Raw genomic sequence first — 24,246 nt, forward strand, 5'->3', positions numbered from 1 at the left:
CAACACAGCTATTATTCAAGGCAGCAAAAAGCTAAGAGAAATTCACTGATTGCTTGCAATCATCATTTCCACCCTGTTATAGCCTCAAAGATGCCAATGAGAACAAGAAGTGAATCCCTGGAAACTCTCAGTCTTTTTTCCAAGGGGATGTTATTGGCCAAGTATGGACAAACAAGAGGGAGGAAGAGAAACAGAGAGCCAAAATAAAGCAGAAAATTCGGCTGTCTGTACAGCTAAGATATATCTAAAATTTTACTTGATTTATTAGAAGATTTAGTCAAATATGTGATGTGAAAAGAAACAAACTGAAACTGTTGGGTTAACAAAAACAGGTTTGCTCTAGTACTATTCCATGTTAACTTACCTAAATAACTTGGATTCAAAGTTCAGGAGTCAGCAGAATATCTTAAGATTTATTTCAAAACATTACAAGGTGGCCAGGCACAGTGGCTCACACCTATAATGCCAGCACTTTGGAAGGTCAAGACGGGCAGATCACCTGAGGTCAGGAGTTCGAGACCAGCCTGGCCAACATAGTGAAACCCTGTCTCTACAAAAAGTATAAAAATTAGCCAGCCGTGGTGGCACACCCCGGTAATCCCAGCTACTCAGGAGGCTGAGGCAGGAGAATTGCTTGAACCCGGGAGGCAGAGGCTGCAGTGAGCCAAAATTGTGCTGCCGCACTCTAGCCTGGGCAACAGAGTGAGACTCCATCTTAAAAAACAAAACAGAGGGGGGGCGGAGCAAGATGGCCGAATAGGAACAGCTCCAGTCTCCAACTCCCAGTGCGAGCGACACAGAAGACCGGTGATTTCTGCATTTTCAACTGAGGTACTGGGTTCATCTCACTGGGGAGTGCAGCCCGACCAGCGAGAGCTGAAGCAGGGCGAGGCATTGCCTCACCTGGGAAGCGCAAGGGGGAAGGGAATCCCTTTTCCTAGCCAGGGGAACTGAGACACACAACACCTGGAAAATCGGGTAACTCCCACCCCAATACTGCGCTTTAAGCAAACAGGCACACCAGGAGATCATATCCCACACCTGGCCGGGAGGGTCCCACACCCACGGAGCCTCCCTCATTGCTAGCACAGCAGTCTGTGATCTACCGGCAAGGCAGCAGCGAGGCTGGGGGAGGGGCGCCCGCCATTGCTGAGACTTAAGTAGGTAAACAAAGCTGCTGGGAAGCTCGAACTGGGTGGAGCTCACAGCAGCTCAAGGAAACCTGCCTATCTCTGTAGACTCCACCTCTGGGGACAGGGCAATAACAAACGCAGGCGACTCCACCTCTGGGGACAGGGCAATAACAAACGCAGGCGAAACCTCTGCAGAGGCAAACGACTCTGTCTGACAGCTTTGAAGAGAGCAGTGGATCTCCCAACACGGAGGTTGAGATCTGAGAAGGGACAGACTCCCTGCTCAAGTGGGTCCCTGACCCCTGAGTAGCCTAACTGGGAGACATCCCCCACTAGGAGCAGTCTGACACCCCACACCTCACAGGGTGGAGTACACCCCTGAGAGGAAGCTTCCAAAGCAAGAATCAGACAGGTACACTCGCTGTTCAGAAATATTCTATCTTCTGCAGCCTCTGCTGCTGATACCCAGGCAAACAGGGTCTGGAGTGGACCTCAAGCAATCTCCAACAGACCTACAGCTGAGGGTCCTGACTGTTAGAAGGAAAACTATCAAACAGGAAGGACACCTACACCAAAACCCCATCAGTACATCACCATCATCAAAGACCAGAGGCAGATAAAACCACAAAGATGGGGAAAAAGCAGGGCAGAAAAGCCGGAAATTCAAAAAATAAGAGCGCATCTCCCCCGGCAAAGGAGCGCAGCTCATCGCCAGCAACGGATCAAAGCTGGACGGAGAATGACTTTGACGAGATGAGAGAAGAAGGCTTCAGTCCATCAAATTTCTCAGATGGGGTGCCTGAAAGTGAGGGGGAAAATGGAACCAAGTTGGAAAACACTCTTCAGGATATCATCCAGGAGAACTTCCCCAACCTAGTAGGGCAGGCCAACATTCAAATCCAGGAAATACAGAGAACGCCACAAAGATACTCCTCGAGAAGAGCAACTCCAAGACACATAATTGCCAGATTCACCAAAGTTGAAATGAAGGAAAAAATCTTAAGGGCAGCCAGAGAGAAAGGTCGGGTTACCCACAAAGGGAAGCCCATCAGACCAACAGCAGATCTCTTGGCAGAAACTCTCCAAGCCAGAAGAGAGTGGGGGCCAATATTCAACATTCTTAAAGAAAAGAATTTTAAACCCAGAATTTCATATCCAGCCAAGCTAAGTTTCATAAGTGAAGGAGAAATAAAATCCTTTACAGATAAGCAAATGCTTAGAGATTTTGTCACCACCAGGCCTGCCTTACAAGAGACCCTGAAGGAAGCACTAAACATGGAAAGGAACAACCGGTACCAGCCATTGCAAAAACATGCCAAAATGTAAAGACCATCGAGGCTAGGAAGAAACTGCCTCAACTAATGAGCAAAATAACCAGTTAATATCATAATGACAGGATCAAGTTCACACATAACAATCTTAACCTTAAATGTAAATGGACTAAATGCTCCAATTAAAAGACACAGACTGGCAAACTGGATAAAGAGTCAAGACCCATCAGTCTGCTGTATTCAGGAGACCCATCTCACACGCAGAGATGTACATAGGCTCAAAATAAAGGGATGGAGGAAGATTTACCAAGCAAATGGAGAACAAAAAAAAGCGGGGGTTGCAATACTAGTCTCTGATAAAACAGACTTTAAACCATCAAAGATCAAAAGAGACAAAGAAGGCCATTACATAATGGTAAAGGGATCAATTCAACAGGAAGAGCTAACTATCCTAAATATATATGCACCCAATACAGGAGCACCCAGATTCATAAAGCAAGTCCTTAGAGACTTACAAAGAGACTTAGACTCCCATACAATAATAATGGGAGACTTCAACACTCCACTGTCAACATTAGACAGATCAACGAGACAGAAAGTTAACAAGGATATCCAGGAATTGAACTCATCTCTGCAGCAAGCAGACCTAATAGACATCTATAGAACTCTCCACCCCAAATCAACAGAATATACATTCTTCTCAGCACCACATCGTACTTACTCCAAAATTGACCACGTAATTGGAAGTAAAGCACTCCTCAGCAAATGTACAAGAACAGAAATTATAACAAACTGTCTCTCAGACCACAGTGCAATCAAACTAGAACTCAGGACTAAGAAACTCAATCAAAACCGCTCAACTACATGGAAACTGAACAACCTGCTCCTGAATGACTACTGGGTACATAACGAAATGAAGGCAGAAATAAAGATGTTCTTTGAAACCAATGAGAACAAAGATACAACATACCAGAATCTCTGGGACACATTTAAAGCAGTGTGTAGAGGGAAATTTATAGCACTAAATGCCCACAAGAGAAAGCAGGAAAGATCTAAAATTGACACTCTAACATCGCAATTAAAAGAACTAGAGAAGCAAGAGCAAACACATTCGAAAGCTAGCAGAAGGCAAGAAATAACTAAGATCAGAGCAGAACTGAAGGAGATAGAGACACAAAAAACTCTCCAAAAAATCAATGAATCCAGGAGTTGGTTTTTTGAAAAGATCAACAAAATTGACAGACCACTAGCAAGACTAATAAAGAAGAAAAGAGAGAAGAATCAAATCGACGCAATTAAAAATGATAAAGGGGATATCACCACCGACCCCATAGAAATACAAACTACCATCAGAGAATACTATAAACACCTCTACGCAAATAAACTGGAAAATCTAGAAGAAATGGATAATTTCCTGGACACTTACACTCTTCCAAGACTAAACCAGGAAGAAGTTGAATCCCTGAATAGACCAATAGCAGGCTCTGAAATTGAGGCATTAATTAATAGCCTACCAACCAAAAAAAGTCCAGGACCAGATGGATTCACAGCTGAATTCTACCAGAGGTACAAGGAGGAGTTGGTACCATTCCTTCTGAAACTATTCCAATCAATAGAAAAAGAGGGAATCCTCCCTAACTCATTTTATGAGGCCAACATCATCCTGATACCAAAGCCTGGCAGAGACACAACAAAAAAAGAGAATTTTAGACCAATATCCCTGATGAACATCGATGCAAAAATCCTCAATAAAATACTGGCAAACCGGATTCAGCAACACATCAAAAAGCTTATCCACCATGATCAAGTGGGCTTCATCCCTGGGATGCAAGGCTGGTTCAACATTTGCAAATCAATAAACATAATCCAGCATATAAACAGAACCAAAGACAAGAACCACATGATTATCTCAATAGATGCAGAAAAGGCTTTTGACAAAATTCAACAGCCCTTCATGCTAAAAACGCTCAATAAATTCGGTATTGATGGAACGTACCTCAAAATAATAAGAGCTATTTATGACAAACCCACAGCCAATATCATACTGAATGGGCAAAAACTGGAAAAATTCCCTTTGAAAACTGGCACAAGACAGGGATGCCCTCTCTCACCACTCCTATTCAACATAGTGTTGGAAGTTCTGGCTAGGGCAATCAGGCAAGAGAAAGAAATCAAGGGTATTCAGTTAGGAAAAGAAGAAGTCAAACTGTCCCTGTTTGCAGATGACATGATTGTATATTTAGAAAACCCCATTGTCTCAGCCCAAAATCTCCTTAAGCTGATAAGCAACTTCAGCAAAGTCTCAGGATACAAAATTAAGGTGCAAAAATCACAAGCATTCTTATACACCAGTAACAGACAAACAGAGAGCCAAATCAGGAATGAACTTCCATTCACAATTGCTTCAAAGAGAATAAAATACCTAGGAATCCAACTTACAAGGGATGTAAAGGACCTCTTCAAGGAGAACTACAAACCACTGCTCAGTGAAATAAAAGAGGACACAAACAAATGGAAGAACATACCATGCTCATGGATAGGAAGAATCAATATCGTGAAAATGGCCATACTGCCCAAGGTTATTTATAGATTCAATGCCATCCCCATCAAGCTACCAATGAGTTTCTTCACCGAATTGGAAAAAACTGCTTTAAAGTTCATATGGAACCAAAAAAGAGCCCGCATCTCCAACACAATCCTAAGTCAAAAGAACAAAGCTGGAGGCATCACGCTCCCTGACTTCAAACTATACTACAAGGCTACAGTAACCAAAACAGCATGGTACTGGTACCAAAACAGAGATATAGACCAATGGAACAGAACAGAGTCCTCAGAAATAATACCACACATCTACAGCCATCTGATCTTTGACAAACCTGAGAGAAACAAGAAATGGGGAAAGGATTCCCTATTTTATAAATGGTGCTGGGAAAATTGGCTAGCCATAAGTAGAAAGCTGAAACTGGATCCTTTCCTTACTCCTTATACAAAAATTAATTCAAGATGGATTAGAGACTTAAATGTTAGACCTAATACCATAAAAATCCTAGAGGAAAACCTAGGTAGTACCATTCAGGACATAGGCATGGGCAAGGACTTCATGTCTAAAACACCAAAGGCAACGGCAGCAAAAGCCAAAATTGACAAATGGGATCTCATTAAACTAAAGAGCTTCTGCACAGCAAAAGAAACTACCATCAGAGTGAACAGGCAACCTACAGAATGGGAGAAAATTTTTGCAATCTACTCATCTGACAAAGGGCTAATATCCAGAACCTACAAAGAACGCAAACAAATTTACAAGGAAAAAACAAACAACCCCATCAAAAAGTGGGCAAAGGATATGAACAGACATTTCTCAAAAGAAGACATTCATACAGCCAACAGACACATGAAAAAATGCTCATCATCACTGGCCATCAGAGAAATGCAAATCAAAACCACAATGAGATACCATCTCACACCAGTTAGAATGGCGATCATTAAAAAGTCAGGAAACAACAGGTGCTGGAGAGGATGTGGAGAAATAGGAACACTTTTACACTGTTGGTGGGATTGTAAACTAGTTCAACCATTATGGAAAACAGTATGGCGATTCCTCAAGGATCTAGAACTAGATGTACCATATGACCCAGCCATCCCATTACTGGGTATATACCCAAAGGATGATAAATCATGCTGCTATAAAGACACATGCACACGTATGTTTATTGCGGCACTATTCACAATAGCAAAGACTTGGAATCAACCCAAATGTCCATCAGTGACAGATTGGATTAAGAAAATGTGGCACATATACACCATGGAATACTATGCAGCCATCAAAAAGGATGAGTTTGTGTCCTTTGTAGGGACATGGATGCAGCTGGAAACCATCATTCTTAGCAAACTATCACAAGAACAGAAAACCAAACACCACATGTTCTCACTCATAGGTGGGAACTGAACAATGAGATCACTTGGACTCAGGAAGGGGAACATCACACACAGGGGCCTATCATTGGGAGGGGGGAGGGGGGAGGGATTGCATTGGGAGTTATACCTGATGTAAATGACGAGTTGATGGGTGCAGCACACCAACATGGCACAAGTATACATATGTAAGAAACCTGCACGTTATGCACATGTACCCTACAACTTAAAGTATAATAATAATAAATAAATTAAAAAAAAAACAAAACAAAACAACAACAACAAAATTTTATAAGGTTCAGGGAAAAGAGGACTAAAAGCTAAAGGCAACATTTTAATCCTATTACAAGTCCAAAAATTTGGCCCTAAAAATGGATTGCAAGCTAGATGTATATGTATTTATTTTTAAGCTATAGTTTTAATTTATGGCCTGAAACACAGAAGAGTCATGTTATTTGGTTGTACTTGCTAATATAAAGAACTACTACTATCTTTTAAGAATTATGCAACGCTGCTAACACCAAGGACCAAAGAACATCAAAAGACACATGAACCGCATAAGCCCTACCTGTTCTCAGCATCAGCACTGCACTTCGGGGACAGCAATTCAAAGGATTTGGTAAATTTCACCACCTGTCACATAGAAAGATAATAAATCCAGGTCAATTAAAGCTTTATTGCAGTTTAAAATAATGTAATAAACATTTTTCATCTTTATAATGATTATAATAGTTGGAGATTAAAGAGAGATTTTAAGTGAAGAAATGCCAAGAGAGAGTAGAAGAGGAGAATCCCATCCTACATTTTGTATCCTATTTCTTACAAAGCATACATTGTCGAAGTTTTAATACATTTCACTAAACATGTACATATTTTTACAATTATGTGTCCCATGAGCTATGGAGGTCAGGTAAAGGAAAATCTCATCTGAATACTTAAAAAGAAAACTGTTCTTTTAACAACCCAATCAACAGCAATAGAGACCCAGGTAGGGACAGAACACCCCTCAAAGAAGATGCCCTCTGCCAACTCCAGGCTCCTGGAATTAGCTCATTAATAAGCTTGGCTCATCACTGTTCTCAGGTGAACTTTGTGGTGCCACCACCTAAAGGAAGAAGAGGAAGCCGCCTTCTTCAACAATCATTCTTGTGTGGACACTGCCTTTCTCACCTCTTCAGTGAAATCAGCATACCAGTGCGAGAGTTGACCAAGACTTATGTTGAGGGGGAATTTATGGGAACAGAAAATGTCAGTGTAGTTTTTCTTATTATTAGCTAATACTGAGTTTATACTGTAAACCAGGCCCTACAGCAGAAGCTTCTTTGAGCATTTGTTTATTATAAATCTAAAGTAAAGAATTTTATACTCAGTCTATAGATGAGGAAACTAACTCCTAATTTTTAAGAGACGTACTCAGTTTCACACAATTAAATAAGGCAACTGGCATGAAAGGAAATCTCTGATGCTAGAGTGCTAGCTCTTTCAACACTACAAATGTTGAGTGAGAAAGGCACTATTTCTGGCCCTTGTAGGGGTGGACAGAAACTTTTCCTTCTACCCTCTGAAGGTTTGCTGAAATAAACTGACAATAGACAGATTAACAGGGGAACAAGCATACAAATGTACTAATGTGCAGAAGCACAGAAGCCATATAAAATATGAGACTCAAAGGAGGGCCAGATGGCTGAAGCTTAAATAGCATCCTCTTTGTAGGGGAGACGGATGGGGGATGTAGGCAATTCTGAGGGATAGAAAAAATTTTCAGAGGAATAAAATGAGCCCAAAGAACAGACAATGACCAGGGACAAAGTTTCTCTGAGCTCTGGAGGAGGTTTCAAGAAGGTAAGGGGTGGATCTTCACTGTGAACAAAAGTTATCTCTTTTTTTTGGACAGGTTCTCACTCTGTCACACAGGCTGGAGTGCAGTGGCCTGATCTCAGCTCACTGCAGCCTCCGCCTCCTGGGTTCAAGTAATTCTCCCACCTCAGCCTCCCAGGTAGCTGAGATTACAGGGGTGTGCCATCACGGCCAGCTAATTTTTGCATTTTCAGTAGAGAGTTTCACCATGTTGGCCAGGCTAGTCTTGAACTCCTGACCTCAGATGATCCACCAGCCTCGGCCCCCCAAAGTGCTGGGATTATAGGCATGAGCCACCACATCTGGCCAAAGGTTATCTTATTATGCAGATAAAGTCTCCCAGGTAATCTCTCAGAGTGCCCTCAGAAGAACAGATGGAAAGTCTGTCTGGGCATGGGGACATTCCTCAGTCTTCCTTCCTGTGATATGAGAATAGTATTCTCTGGTTAATAAAATTTCAGGGAGGGGATGGAAGAGAGTTCCACCTTGTACTTGTGAGGAGGAACAAGAAAGGTTAGAAAGTTCTTGGTTCTGAGGGGACTCAAGTTTAAGGCCTTTTAATTTCCTTTAGATCAATGTGCTCAGTATGCCAAGGCACCATGCTTTGAAGTATCTTTTTCTGAGCCCCAATATCCTCTTTTGGCAAAATATACCACATGATAGAAAAACAAGCCCCTGTAGAGAAAGGAGTCCATCTGAATGTCATAGAATGCTTCCAAGGTTAACATTTAGATTTGCCTTAGCCATATGTCATGCTTCAAAGGCCTTTTAAATTAACCACTTACAAGGAATTGATGGGCACCTGAGAAAATGATTTGGAAACTAGGAATAGATTAAACATTAAAACAGCTTTATCAGTGAGGTAATGAACTCAAGCTAGGCAAATGCAACATTAGGGAAAAAATAGAAAAGAAAAGAAAGGCTCATCACAAAGAAAATTGTGTGTGACTAGATGAATGTAGGGCAATGACAATAGCTCGACTGCAAGGAAATACCCTTGGCAACCATAGAACATATTTCATTTCATATTGTAATATGAATTAAGCCACTGCAGAATCACTCATTGCAGTAAATTTTATTTTCCAAAGATGGTCACAACAATATCTCCTACCCCATATTCTTCTCTTCCATGTGACCCTGCCACTTTCCTACCAAGTGGCATGATCTGTGTCCCCTCTCGTTAAATCCGGTGGGCTTCTGAAAGCTTCACCAAATAGAGCATATGGAAGAGGTGCTACATGCCTTCCAAGGTTGTTGTAAAATGCAACACAGCTTCTGCCTTGCCTGATGAAATATGTGTGCCTGGAGTCCTCAGTCACCATGCAAGAAGTGCAACTGCCCTGAGGCCACTATGCTGAAAGGGAGCCAAACCACATAGAGAGACCATTTTCCTGCAAATGAGGGATTTTGCACACATTATAAACAATCCTTTATGTATGTATCAATGCTTACAACATCCCAGAAGGTAGATATTACCCTCATTTTATTGATAGCAAATTAAGGCTTAGGGGGTTAAGTGGTTTGCTGGAAGCCATGTTGTTCTGAGTCCATAGCTCCAGTGATCCCACTTCTCACTGCTTTAATAAGCAAGAGCAAGTGTTATTGTAGCAGCAAATTATTTGAACATGACTCCTTCAAAACCAGAATACTTAAACTGTACTTTTATTTATTAATTCTACAAATATTTATTGAGTACCTCCTATATGCCCAAATTTGAGTAAACACAGACTAAAAAGTAACTTGAAGTAAAACACTTGGCTTGGTATAAGATTAATCAAATTATCAATAAACTGTTAATTGTTTCTGCATTTGAAAATTGAGCAGGACATATTTTTTAATTCCTGATCTGACAGATGAGATTAAATCCTCCAATATTACTAAGAATGCTTCATTTGGCCTACTTCTTACTATTGATTAGAATAATTTACAACTTGGTAAGAGTAGATGTTAATTTCTGCAAATCTGACAGCAATGCAAATAAATTTTATCCAAGTAAAGATGCAAATGATTTCTGTGCAGGAGAAAAGAAAAGCTCAATGGTTACAATTGTATTATCCTGACTGGTAGTAACCATTTTAAAAAGCTCATCTAGCAATCTTATGCTGGCATTCTTTCAGTGCCTGTTTTAGAACCAACTTTGCCACCCTGCTGTTTCTCTTTTTAATGAGTTAAACAAATCTTTGATACACGCTTGCTTTAGATTTCTGCAAGAGTTAAATTTTTAACTTTTTGAAAATTATCTTTCAATACAACAAATAGGTACTGTCTGTATGTGTCAAGCAGTGTAGTATACGCTGGAGTTACAAATGTGAAAGTAAAAGAAAATAAAATCTCTGCAGTTATGGAGCTTGCTTTATAGTATGAAGCTTAACTTGCCCTGGCCTCTCAAAACTAGCGCTCCCTAGAAAAAATAAGTGCACTTCTGGTTTCAAATATTAAGAAAACAGATGTGAGAAATGTCTAGAGAATGAAAGAAAATAAAGATCTTTTAAAAATATTTTTCCATCTGAGCAATAGCAACTGAGGGATATAAGAAATGGAATAGGAAATAATGGCGTTTTAAAGCCATAGAACCTATAGATCTACAGAGAATGGATAAGATATATAAATGTCTCTTAATGAAATGACAGAATGTTTTAACTCTTGAAACATAAAAGAAGTTGGAAAAACTACTAAAAGGAAAAAACACTTTTTTTCTAAAATGTTAGAACATTTTACTCCAACATAAATTACAGGCTGAGAAGAAAAACAGGGACAAAACTTGTATTTGTTTTGTTTTCTACATTCATTTTTAATGTGTAAGGGGAAAGTCAAGCACTATGTATCATCCAACTTCAGCATTCCATAGAATGCATTAGCTGTGTCCCCCAATAAACTGGCTTATGGTGCCATGATCAAAGTCAGACACTGTATTCATGAACCACAATTGACCTTGCGTGTAGAAAAGAATTGAACCCTCCCTAAAGAGAGGTCTGGCCTTTGTCTTTGGCTCCTGAGAGGTAATCTCTAAACCCCTGGAATGTCCTGCCTGATTAACGTGCAAAGATTAACAATGTGATTTAGAATAGGGGCTTCAAGCCACACCAACAATATGATTTGGGTGGGAGCTTTGGGTCACATGGTATCAGTTGACCACTGGAGGAATGGAGTCAGAGGTCAGTCGCATGGGCAGCCAACCCCATTTTTGTGATCAAGACGCAATAAAGACTCTAGACATTAAGGCTTAGGCCCTGTTGGCAAAATTTCACGCATCTTGTCACACATGATAGCCAGGAGACATTCACACTATCCATGACTCCATGAGCAGAGTCCACATGTGGAATTTTCCTAGACTCTGCCCCATGCTAATGTTAATCTGTATGATTTCCTGTAGTAAACTGTAACTGTGAGTGTAACAGCTTTCACTGAGTTCTTTGAGCCCTTCTAGCAAATTACTGAAACTGAGCATGGTCTTGGGAACTCCAAAACTCATAACTGGTGTTAGGAGTGAGGGAAGTATTGTAGACTATGTTCCCTAACTTTACACTTATATGAATTCTTAGGTTCTTGTGTCTTTAGAAGAAAAATGAAAATACTCATTTTCATTAGTGTCTATAGAAGAAAAATGAAAATACTAATGTTTACTGATCTCTGGTTAAATATTGATTATCCAGTGTGTATAAAATACTGGATAGCATAGGAAGATACCAAAGAAATAATAAATAAGGTCTCTAACCTTTTAAGACTTAACATTTGTGATGGTTAATTGGTATATGTCAACTTGACTGGGTTAAGGGGTGCCCCAGATAGCTGGCAAAACATTATTTCTGGGTGATCTGCGAAGTGTTCCTGGAAGATATTAGCATTCAAATCAATAAATTGAGTAAACAAGACGGCCCTGAGCAATGTGGGTGGGCATCATCCAACCCACTGAGGGCTCAGATAGAAAGGAAGAGGAAGGGCAAATGTGCTCTTTGTTTGAGCTAGGACATCTATTTTCCCCTGCCATCAGACACTGGGACTCCTGATTGTCTGGTCTTTGAACTCAGACTGAATTACATCACTAGCTTTCCTGGTTCTCCAGCTTGCAGACAGTAGACTGTGGGACTTCTTAGCTTTCATAATTATGTGAGCCAATTCCTAGAATAAATCTCTTTATCTCAATCTATCTATCACCTATCTATCTATCTATCTATCTATCTATCTATCTATCTATCTATCTATCTATCTATCTATGTATGTCTCCTATTGGTTCTGTTTCTCAGGGGAACGACAAATACTGCAATATTTTAAAGAAGAGAAATTTAAAGTGCAAGGTGAGTTGACCTCTGAAGTTAGGTTCATAGCCAAACTGACCTTGAGTCATCAGATTATTTGGCAAGGCAATATACACATGGCATTAGTCCATGATGAGGGCAGCAAGATGAACAGTTGAGAAGTAACATAATTCTGGAGATGTAAACTCATCTGCCAGCCTCTCAGTCCTCAAAAGCAGGAGTGGGCAAAGGATGGCCCACAGGCCAAATCTGGCCTACCACCTGTTTTTATTAATAAAGTTTCATTGTAATGAAGCCATACTCATTAATTTAAGTAATGTCTGTGTCTGCTTTCTACTATAACAGTAGAGTGAACAGTTGCAATTGAGACCATAAAGGCCACAAAGCCTAAAATATTTAGAAGATAGATCTTTATTTTTTAAAGTTTGCCAACTTATCTGGTGTAGAGCCATTTCCAGGCCAGATCAGTTATTTTCGCTAAATTGTTAATGGCTAATGATAGGTTAATGTATTAATATTCCCATGTAATATAGCTATATTCAGAAAGAGGATTCTTGGAGTCATAATCTTTTAATTTGAAACAGTACTGCAATGATAGAAATTTTAGGCACCAGGGTAAGCAGTAAGAGATATACTTGAGGATATATCCCCAGTTGGCAGAGGACAGTTCCACTCCAATTAAGCCTGTTGTCCAGGGACAATTATTAATAGTGCCCACTTTCACACTCACAAGTGTCTTTGAATAGCAAATTCTAGGCAGGCAGGCCATTGATTGCTCCTCAAAGCATCAGACAACTTATATTTTTAAAAAGAATTGAAAATATAATGCATTCAAATAGAAAATTGTTTACAGTCAGATACCTGGGTTAAAAAATAAAACAGCAAAAACAGCTTAAATACTTGGATATAATTTAACGGGATATATAGAGTGACACTGCAGAAATTATGACCAATACCAAATAGGATAAAGCACAAATAAAATAGAATAGAATTTATGCTTTATTCCTGTCTTGGACCAATTATATAATTCTTAGTTTTATTAATTTTAAAAGTTTACTATCTAAATCCAACTTTGATTTTATTATACATTTACTAAATGAACAGGGATTAAATAAATTAATACACACACAGTAAGTAAAAAAGAGAATCTTATAAGGGAAATATCACAAGTAGTTTCTAGATCAATGATACTAAACAACTGGTTTCAAGCTCCCTTTGCTGTTGATCAGCCCTGATTATTGCACCCTGGGGAAGGGAGTGTACCTGCCAAGTGAAGTAAACAAAACATCTCCCTGCTTGTTCTTTGGAAACGCTCCCTGGACAGAGGCCTTTTTGATTTGGATATTTGTCAAGTGTTAGTTAGTCTGGCTTCTCTCTGTTCTTTTAATTTAAAAACAAGTTAAAAAAATAAAAACTAGGCTCAAATAGATCTTCCTGGCACCAAAATAAAAATTATCTACTAAGTAATCATGATTTTTGTTTTTTAATTTTCTGAATCTCTATTTTTCTATAAGAGGACTACTCAAAATGGCAAAAGAATGAATTAAATAGGCCAAGTGTGGTGGCTAACACCTGTAATGCCAGCACTTTGGGAAGTTGAGGCAGGTAGATAACTGAGATCAGGAGTTCGAGACCAGCATGACCAAAATAGTGAAACCCCATCTCTACTAAAAATACAAAAATTAGCCATGCATGGTGGCATGCACCTGTAATCACAGGTACATAGGAGGCTGAGGCAGGAGAATGGTTTGAATCTGGGAAGTGGAGGCTGCAGTGAGCCGAGATGGCACCACTGCACTCCAGCCTAAGTGATAGAGCAAGACTCTGTCTCAAAAAAAAAAAAAAAAGAAAAGAAAAGAAAAAGAATGAATTAAATAATCATCTCTTACTATGCTTCTTTTTTTTAAAATTTTATTATTATTATTATTATTACACTTTAAGTTCTAGGGTACATGTGCATAATGTGCAGGTTTGTTACATATGTATACTTGTGCCATGTTGCTGTGCTGCACCCATCAACTCGTCAGCACACATGAACTCCTCATTTACATCAGGTATAACTCCCAATGCAATCCCTCCCCCCTACCCCCTCCCATGATAGGCCCCAGTGTGTGATGTTCCTCTTCTGGAGTCTAAGTGATCTCATTGTTCAGTTCCCACCTATGACTGAGAACATGCAGTGTTTGGTTTTCTGTTCTTGTGATAGTTTGCTAAGAATGATGGTTTCCAGCTGCATCCATGTCCCTACAAAGGACACAAACTCATCCCTTTTTATGGCTGCATAGTATTCCATGGTGTATATGTGCCACATTTTCTTAATCCAGTCTGTCACTGATGGACATTTGGGTTGATTCCAAGTCTTTGCTATTGTGAATAGTGCCGCAATAAACATACGTGTGCATGTGTCTTTGTAGCAGCATGATTTATAATCCTTTGGGTATATACCCAGTAATGGGATGGCTGGGTCATATGGTACATCTAGTTCTAGATCCTTGAGGAATCGCCATACTGTTTTCCATAATGGTTGAACTAGTTTACAATCCCACCAACAGTGTAAAAGTGTTCCTATTTCTCCACATCCTCTCCAGCATCTGTTGTTTCCTGACTTTTTAATGATCGCCATTGTAACTGGTGTGAGATGGTATCTCATTGTGGTTTTGATTTGCATTTCTCTGATGGCCAGTGATGATGAGCATTTTTTCATGTATCTGTTGGCTGTATGAATGTCTTCTTTTGAGAAATGTCTGTTCATATCTTTTGCCCACTTTTTGATGGGGTTGTGTGTTTTTTCTTGTAAATTTGTTTGAGTTCTTTGTAGGTTCTGGATATTAGCCCTTTGTCAGATGAGTAGATTGCAAAAATTTTCTCCCATTCTGTAGGTTGCCTGTTCACTCTGATGGTAGTTTCTTTTGCTGTGCAGAAGCTCTTTAGTTTAATGACATCCCATTTGTCAATTTTGGCTTTTGCTGCCGTTGCTTTTGGTGTTTTAGACATGAAGTCCTTGCCCATGCCTATGTCCTGAATGGTACTACCTAGGTTTTCCTCTAGGATTTTTATGGTATTAGGTCTAACATTTAAGTCTCTAATCCATCTTGAATTAATTTTCGTATAAGGAGTAAGGAAAGGATCCAGTTTCAGCTTTCTACTTATGGCTAGCCAATTTTCCCAGCACCATTTATTAAATAGGGAATCCTTTCCCCATTTCTTGTTTCTCTCAGGTTTGTCAAAGATCAGATGGCTGTAGATGTGTGGTATTATTTCTGAGGACTCTGTTCTATTCCATTGGTCTATACCTCTGTTTTGGTACCAGTACCATGCTGTTTTGGTTACTGTAGCCTTGTAGTACAGTTTGAAGTCAGGTAGTGTGATGCCTCCAGCTTTGTTCTTTTGACTTAGGATTGTCTTGGAGATGCGGGCTCTTTTTTGGTTCCATATGAACTTTAAAGCAGTTTTTTCCAATTCAGTGAAGAAACTCATTGGTAGCTTGATGGGGATGGCATTGAATCTATAAATTACCTTGGGCAGTATGGCCATTTTCATGATATTGATTCTTCCTATCCATGAGCATGGTATGTTCTTCCATTTGTTTGTGTCCTCTTCTATTTCACTGAGCAGTGGTTTGTAGTTCTCCTTGAAGAGGTCCTTTACATCCCTTGTAAGTTGGATTCCTAGGTATTTTATTCTCTTTGAAGCAATTGTGAATGGAAGTTCATTCCTGATTTGGCTCTCTGTTTGTCTGTTACTGGTGTATAAGAATGCTTGTGATGTTTGCACATTAATTTTGTATCCTGAGACTTTGCTGAAGTTGCTTATCAGCTTAAGCAGATTTTGGGCTGAGATGATGGGGTTTTCTAAATATACAATCATGTCATCTGCAAACAGGGACAATTTGACTTCTTCTTTTCCTAACTGAATACCTTTTATTTCTTTCTCTTGCCTGATTGCCCTAGCCAGAACTTCCAACACTATGTTGAATAGGAGTGGTGAGAGAGGGCATCCCTGTCTTGTGCCAGTTTTCAAAGGGAATGTTTCCAGTTTTTGCCCATTCAGTATGATATTGGCTATGGGTTTGTCATAAATAGCTCTTATTATTTTTAGGTACGATCCATCAATACCAAATTTATTGAGAGTTTTTAGCATGAAGGGCTGTTGAATTTTGTCAAAGGCCTTTTCTGCATCTATTGAGATAATCATGTGGTTCTTGTCTTTGGTTCTGTTTATATGCTGGATTACGTTTAGTGATTTGCGAATGTTGAACCAGCCTTGCATCCCAGGGATGAAGCCCACTTGATCATGGTGGATAAGCTTTTTGATATGCTGCTGAATCCGGTTTGCCAGTATTTTATTGAGGATTTTTGCATCGATGTTCATCAGGGATATTGGTCTAAAATTCTCTTTTTTTGTTGTGTCTCTGCCAGGCTTTGGTATCAGGATGATGTTGGCCTCATCAAATGAGTTAGGGAGGATTCCCTCTTTTTCTATTGATTGGAATAGTTTCAGAAGGAATGGTACCAGCTCCTCCTTGTACCTCTGGTAGAATTCAGCCGTGAATCCATCTGGTCCTGGACTTTTTTTGGTTGGTACGCTATTAATTATTGCCTCAATTTCAGAGCCTGCTATTGGTCTATTCAGGGATTCAACTTCTTCCTGGTTTAGTCTTGGGAGAATGTAAGTGTCTAGGAAATTATCCATTTCTTCTAGATTTTCTAGTTTATTTGCGTGGAGGTGTTTATAGTATTCTCTGATGGTAGTTTGTATTTCTGTGGGGTTGGTGGTGATATCCCCTTTATCATTTTTTATTGCATCTACTTGATTCTTCTCTCTTTTCTTCTTTATTGGTCTTGCTAGTGGTCTGTCAATTTTGTTGATCTTTTCAAAAAACCAACTCCTGGATTCATTGATTTTTGGAGGGCTTTTGTGTCTCTATCTCCTTCAGTTCTGCTCTGATCTTAGTTATTTCTTGCCTTCTGCTAGCTTTTGAATGTGTTTGCTCTTGCTTCTCTAGTTCTTTTAATTGTGATCTTAAAGTGTCAATTTTAGTCCAGCTTTCTCTTGTGGGCATTTAGTGCTATAAATTTCCCTCTACACACTGCTTTAAATGTGTCCCAGAGATTCTGGTATGTTGTATCTTTGTTCTCATTGGTTTCAAAGAACATCTTTATAACTGCCTTCATTTCGTTATGTACCCAGTAGTCATTCAGGAGCAGGTTGTTCTGTTTCCATGTAGTTGAGCGGTTTTGATTGAGTTTCTTAGTCCTGAGTTCTAGTTTGATTGCACTGTGGTCTGAGAGACAGTTTGTTATAATTTCTGTTCTTGTACATTTGCTGAGGAGTGCTTTACTTCCAATTACGTGGTCAATTTTGGAATAAGTGTGATGTGGTGCTGAGAGGAATGTATAATCTGTTGATTTGGGGTGGAGAGTTCTATAGATGTCTATTAGGTCTGCTTGCTGCAGAGATGAGTTCAATTCCTGGATATCCTTGTTAACTTTCTGTCTCGTTGATCTGTCTAATGTTGACAGTGGAGTGTTGAAGTCTCCCATTATTATTGTATGGGAGTCTAAGTCTCTCTGTAAGTCTCTAAGGACTTGCTTTATGAATCTGGGTGCTCCTGGATTGGGTGCATATATATTTAGGATAGTTAGCTCTTCCTGTTGAATTGATCCCTTTACCATTATGTAATGGCCTTCTTTGTCTCTTTTGATATTTGATGGTTTAAAGTCTGTTTTATCAGAGACTAGTATTGCAACCCCTGCTTTTTTTGTTCTCCATTTGCTTGGTAAATCTTCCTCCATCCCTTTATTTTGAGCCTATGTATGTCTCTGCATGTGAGACGGGTCTCCTCAATACAGAAGATTGATGGGTCTTGACTCTTTATCCAGTTTGCCAGTCTGTGTCTTTTAATTGGAGCATTTAGTCCATTTACATTTAAGGTTAAGATTGTTATGTGTGAACTCGATCCTGCCATTATGATATTAACTGGTTATTTTGCTCATTAGTTGATACAGTTTCTCCTAGCCTTGATGGTCTTTACATTTTGGCATGTTTTTGCAATGGCTGGTACCGGTTGTTCCTTTCCATGTTTAGTGCTTCCTTCAGGATCTCTTGTAAGGCAGGCCTGGTGGTGACAAAATCTCTAAGCATTTGCTTATCTGTAAAGGATTTTATTTCTCCTTCACTTATGAAACTTAGCTTGGCTGGATATGAAATTCTGGGTTTAAAATTCTTTTCTTTAAGAATGTTGAATATTGGCCCCCACTCTCTTCTGGCTTGGAGAGTTTCTGCCAGGAGATCTGCTGTTAGTCTGATGGGCTTCCCTTTGTGGGTAACCCGACCTTTCTCTCTGGCTGCCCTTAAGATTTTTTCCTTCATTTCAACTTTGGTGAATCTGGCAATTATGTGTCTTGGAGTTGCTCTTCTCGAGGAGTATCTTTGTGGCGTTCTCTGTATTTCCTGGATTTGAATGTTGGCCTGCCCTACTAGGTTGGGGAAGTTCTCCTGGATGACATCCTGAAGAGTGTTTTCCAACTTGGTTCCATTTTCCCCCTCACTTTCAGGCACCCCAATCAGACGTAGATTTGGTCTTTTTACATAATCCCATACTTCTTGCAGGCTTTGTTCATTTCTTTTTCTTCTTTTTTCTTTTGTTTTCTCTTCTCGCTTCATTTCATTCATTTGATCCTCAATCGCAGATACTCTTTCTTCCAGTTGATCGAGTCGGTTACTGAAGCTTGTGCATTTGTCATGTATTTCTCGTGTCATGGTTTTCATCTCTGTCATTTCGTTTATGACCTTCTCTGCATTAATTACTCTAGCTATCAATTCTTCCACTCTTTTTTCAAGATTTTTAGTTTCTTTGCGCTGAGTATGTAATTCCTCCTTTAGCTGTGAGAAGTTCGATGGACTGAAGCCGCCTTCTCTCATCTCGTCAAAGTCATTCTCCGTCCAGCTTTGATCCGTTGCTGGCGATGAGCTGTGCTCCTTTGCAGGGGGAGATGCGCTCTTATTTTTTGAATTTCCAGCTTTTCTGCCCTGCTTTTTCCCCATCTTTGTGGTTTTATCTGCCTCTGGTCTTTGATGGTGGTGACGTACTGATGGGGTTTTGATAGTTTTCCTTCTAACAGTCAGGACCCTCAGCTCTAGGTCTGTTGGAGATTGCTTGAGGTCCACTCCAGACCCTGTTTGCCTGGATATCAGCAGCAGAGGCTGCAGAAGATAGAATATTGCTGAACAGCGAGTGTACCTGTCTGATTCTTGCTTTGGAAGCTTCCTCTCAGGGGTGTACTCCACCCTGTGAGGTGTGGGGTGTCAGACTGCCCCTAGTGGGGGATGTCTCCCAGTTAGGCTACTCGGGAGTCAGGGACCCACTTGAGCAGGCAGTCTGTCCCTTCTCAGATCTCAACCTCCGTGTTGGGAGATCCACTGCTGTCTTCAAAGCTGTCAGTCAGAGTCGTTTGTGTCTGCAGAGTTTTCTGCTGCTTTTTTTGTTGTTGTTGTTTAGCTGTGCCCTGTCCCCAGAGGTGGAGTCTACAGAGACAGGCAGGTTTCCTTAAGCTGCTGTGAGCTCCACCCAGTTCGAGCTTCCCAGCAGCTTTGTTTACCTACTTAAGCCTCAGCAATGACAGGCGCCCCTGCCCCAGCCTCGCTGCTGCCTTGAGGTTAGATCGCAGACTGCTGTGCGAGCAATGAGGGAGGCTCCGTGGGCATGGGACTCTCCCGGCCAGGTGTGGGATATAATCTCCTGGTGTGCCTGTTTGCTTAAAGCACAGTATTGGGGTGGGAGTTACCCGATTTTCCAGGTGTTGTGTGTCTCAGTTCCCCTTGCTAGGAAAAGGGATTCTCTTCCCCCTTGCGCTTCCCAGGTGAGGCAATGCCTCACCCTGCTCGGCTCTCGCTGGTCGGGCTTCAGCAGCTGACCAGCACTGATTGTCCGGCACTCCCTAGTGAGATGAACCCAGTACCTCAGTTGAGAATGCAGAAATCACCGGTCTTCTGTGTTGCTCGCGCTGGGAGTTGGAGACTGGAGCTGTTCCTATTCGGCCATCTTGCTCCGCCCCTTTACTATGCTTCTTAATAAATCTCTCACTTATGCCAATTTACTCTAATCATTTATTCATGAAGTCAGCATTTATCAAATACTTAGTGCACCAGGCACTGCTATAGGCTCTGGAAACACCAAGGGGCACAAATCATGTCCTATCCTTAAGAAACTCACAACACATTACAGAGGAGGAAACAGTTCACAAATGTTTCACCACAATGTACGTCCAAAATGCTGCCAGTGCACAGAGGAAGGTGTTTAGGAAGTCTTCATGTGAACTGTGTGATGAGGTGGAATGCTCTAGGCTGACAAGCGGGGGAAGTTTCGCAGGCTGAGGGAATAAATCAATTCATTTTGGGAGAAAATAGAGAACTCTGAGAGTTTAACTGAACATAACTCAAAAAAGGGGAAAGCTATGGAAGTGTGGGTAGGGTGAAAAGAACCCAATAAGGAATGGTGAGGCACCCAGGGACTAGCAACTTTGGAAAGCAGGTCTTGTGTAACCTCCTAGGCCTGAGGTTACACAAGAGGGAGGGAGGGAAGAAAGGAAGTGTGATTTTGAGATCCTGGAGGTGAGTTTGATATCCATGTGAAGAGAGGCCATGGAAGGATCTAGCCACTCCTAGAACTGGTACAGAAGGAATAAGGAAAATAACTGCACCCAATGTCGTTCACTCCTCTGGCCCTTAAATCTTCTGCTCATACCTTCTATTTGTCAAACCCAACTGGCAGCCGGAGGACAAGAGAGCCCAAGTGGTGTGGTAAGTAAAGATCAGCCTTCAAGGGCACTGAGCTAAAGACAGAAAGACCAACCATAGATAGTTGGGGAGTGGAGGGGTTCCAGAGAATAGCCAGTAGAGTTGACAATGTTGAACTTTACCTGAGCTCTGTGCTCCCCCAAAATAGTAATTATAAAGAAATCTCCCTAACACTGTTCCAGAATTGGCTATCCTCAACAGACCACCCTGCCCTAGCACATTCCAAAATAAGACGTTTCTCCATCCTTCCTCATGACTCCTGTAAGGCTCATGAATGATGTAGGTAACTCCCTTGTCTATATGCTCCTGTGAAACCCCAAGTACCTTTCTTTTTCTTTGAGATGTTTCCCATTAATGAGCATTCTCCCTATTGCAATAGCCAGATGAAATGATCTTCACTGTCTGGTGTATTTTGTCTTTCACTGGGACTATTTGCACAAAGATATGTATCTTTTGTGCTAATAGACTAATATATGCATAGGCTGACCATGGGGAGGTGGGGTAGAGATGAAGAAAAGGATGGAGCAAGGCTGAGGACTAGAGAGGAGAACCGCAAGTTAAGTTAGAAGCAGAAGTGATGGGCCTTGAATGTTGGGCAGTGTGAGCTTTATTATACAAGCAATAGACAATTACCAATGTTTTGAATCATATGAGAGGCCAGTGCATGTTTAAAAAGAAGCGGTAATTGATTGAAAAGAAGAGTGCCCTGTTTGCAAGCAAGAAATGAGTCAGAGGAAAAATGTCCTAGTGAGAAATCAGTAAAGACAGAGTGAAGAAGGTGGTAGAAGGAGTGAGAAGGAAGGGCTAGAAATGATGTTTCAAGGTAGAAGCAACAGATCATAGACACAAGTGAATGTAGAATAGTGAGAATGACTAGGAAACTATTCTACGGATTTTAGCTTGAGTTACTTACTACATGGTGATGATTCTATTGTCTAAAATAGGAAATATCAGAGGTGGAGAAGATTTGGGATGGGATGTAATGGAGATAGCCAGTGGGGTTAGGGATTCAGTAGTTGGAGATTTTATATATATATATATATATATATGCATATGTATGTATATTTAACATATAAATGATTAATGATGTGAGTTTATTTACTATATGCAGTTAATAAAATGAGTTAATATGTATGAACAAGTAATATGATACATTAATGATGTGTGTGTGTGTGTGTGTGTGTGTGTGTATAGTAGTATATATGCAATTTTTTTCAGTTAATAGAATTGGCCCTCTTTATCCATGGGTTCTGCATCCACAACCAAATGCAGGTCGAAAATACAGCATTCAGGGCAATGTGAAACCTGCAGATACAGAGGTCTGACTTTTCTTATCTGTGGGTTCTGCAGGACTGACTGCTGGACTTGAGTGTGCATAGATTTTGGTATCCATGCACTGTCCTGGAACCAATACCCCACAGATACTGAGGGATGACTGTGTATATAACAATAATAGTTTGGGTTATCATCAGAGGAGTTTTTTTAATACTCTCCATTTTGCACACTAGAAAAACACTTGGAGCAAAAATCAAACTGAATTTAAGTGGGCTTATTTACAGGGAGAAGGAAAATCAAAGAAGGAAAGGTAGGGAAATGGAAAGTAAGTGATAGAGAAAGGAAAGGCTGAAGCAACTTTTACAACTCACTTGAGAAGGAGGGCATTGAATTACAGACTGCCCCCAGAACAATCGGAGGATGCTCACCCCATCTCTTTCCCTTGAGTGTCGGATTCAGGAAGACCATCTAGTTCACTGGCTTAATTGTGTGTATATTTACGAAAGGACCAAAGAGCTAAGGAGGATATAAGAAAACAAGTGTGCCTAGTTAGTTTATGCTTCACAGTTTTGTAAAGAAACTCGACACTAACCAGGTATTTACAAGCTTAGTTAGAAAGTACTTTGTAGAGTTCTGAACAATGAAATAGCTGCCAGCCATCAGGATGATCCATGAGAAGAGAACACTTGTAAAAACTAGGACTTGAGACAGTGCCTTAGGACATAAGATTAAAATGTCTACATTCACTTTCCTTGACTACACACAAAAAGAAATAGAAATAATAGTAAATGCCTGAGCTGGAAAGAACTAAGAGAAGTGATAGGAATTGCTTAGACAGGTTCATAGGATGGAATAATAGTAAGCTGGGAATATTCAGTTCAAGGAGTTAAATAGTTCCTAATGTTAACAGCAGCAGCCAGCTATGGAGCAATCTTTCTTTCTTCCCAGTCTAATGGAAAATACCATTGACAAAGTCACTTAAAATCAATGGACTGAAACACTTAAGAGAAGCAAAAGGGAGCAAAATATTAATTTTGTCAGGAGAAAGGGCTAGAACGGCATTTCTCACTTCTATTTTTGGCATCGATTCAGTAAACTGAACAGTTTACATCCGAGTGCCCAGCTTAAAGACCATGAATGCAGTTTCTAAACGCAGAGTTAAGATCTTGGTGAATCAAGGCTTCTACAACCAGAATTATTTTTTTCTCCCTGATTCCCTTCAAATATAGAGGCCATAAAACATAAATTTGCAATAAGCAGTTTTTTTTGAGTATTAGAATCACAAAATACAAATAGAACTTTTGTTTTCAGGAATTATCCTAATAAAATAGAAATAAAACTTATTTTTGGAGGGAGAAACTTTTATTTTCCTGAAATGATACTGTTTTGTTTTCTAACTATAAAAGTATATAGAATGTCAGTAGAGATGGTGCTATAAGTTCATGCTTTTACACATCTGATCTCTTCCAAAAGCAGAGCAAAGACTGATAAAACACAGAGGAAATCAGAAAGACATTTAGAGATTGAAAGGAAGAGAGAAGAAAAGGAGAGGGGTAGGGAGGAGAAGGGAAAGGAGGGAAAAGATCTCTAAACTCACAAGCCTGAAGACATGTAGGCCTGTTGAACTCCAAGTCCAGAAACAGGCTGGCAACGATCGTCGGAATTTCAGTTCCTGCTGGGGCGTAGGGAACAGGTGACCCAGCTTCACCCCAAGAAACTAAACCAAGCTGCCTCCAGCTTGGT

The 24,246-nt window shown here is 40.3% G+C and overlaps 1 protein-coding gene across 1 annotated transcript in view; it reads right to left on the bottom strand.

The window, feature by feature from the left end:
• The window catches only part of PDE11A (phosphodiesterase 11A), a 462,469-nt gene that overhangs the window by 252,494 nt on the left and 185,729 nt on the right, over positions 1–24,246 (bottom strand). The window contains exon 5 of the mRNA XM_028830876.2: positions 6,885–6,949. Coding sequence (XP_028686709.2) covers positions 6,885–6,949 — 65 coding nt within the window. The remainder of the gene's footprint in view (positions 1–6,884; positions 6,950–24,246) is intronic.

This window comes from Macaca mulatta, chromosome 12, assembly GCF_049350105.2.
Source record: "Macaca mulatta isolate MMU2019108-1 chromosome 12, T2T-MMU8v2.0, whole genome shotgun sequence".
Lineage (NCBI taxonomy): Eukaryota > Metazoa > Chordata > Mammalia > Primates > Cercopithecidae > Macaca > Macaca mulatta.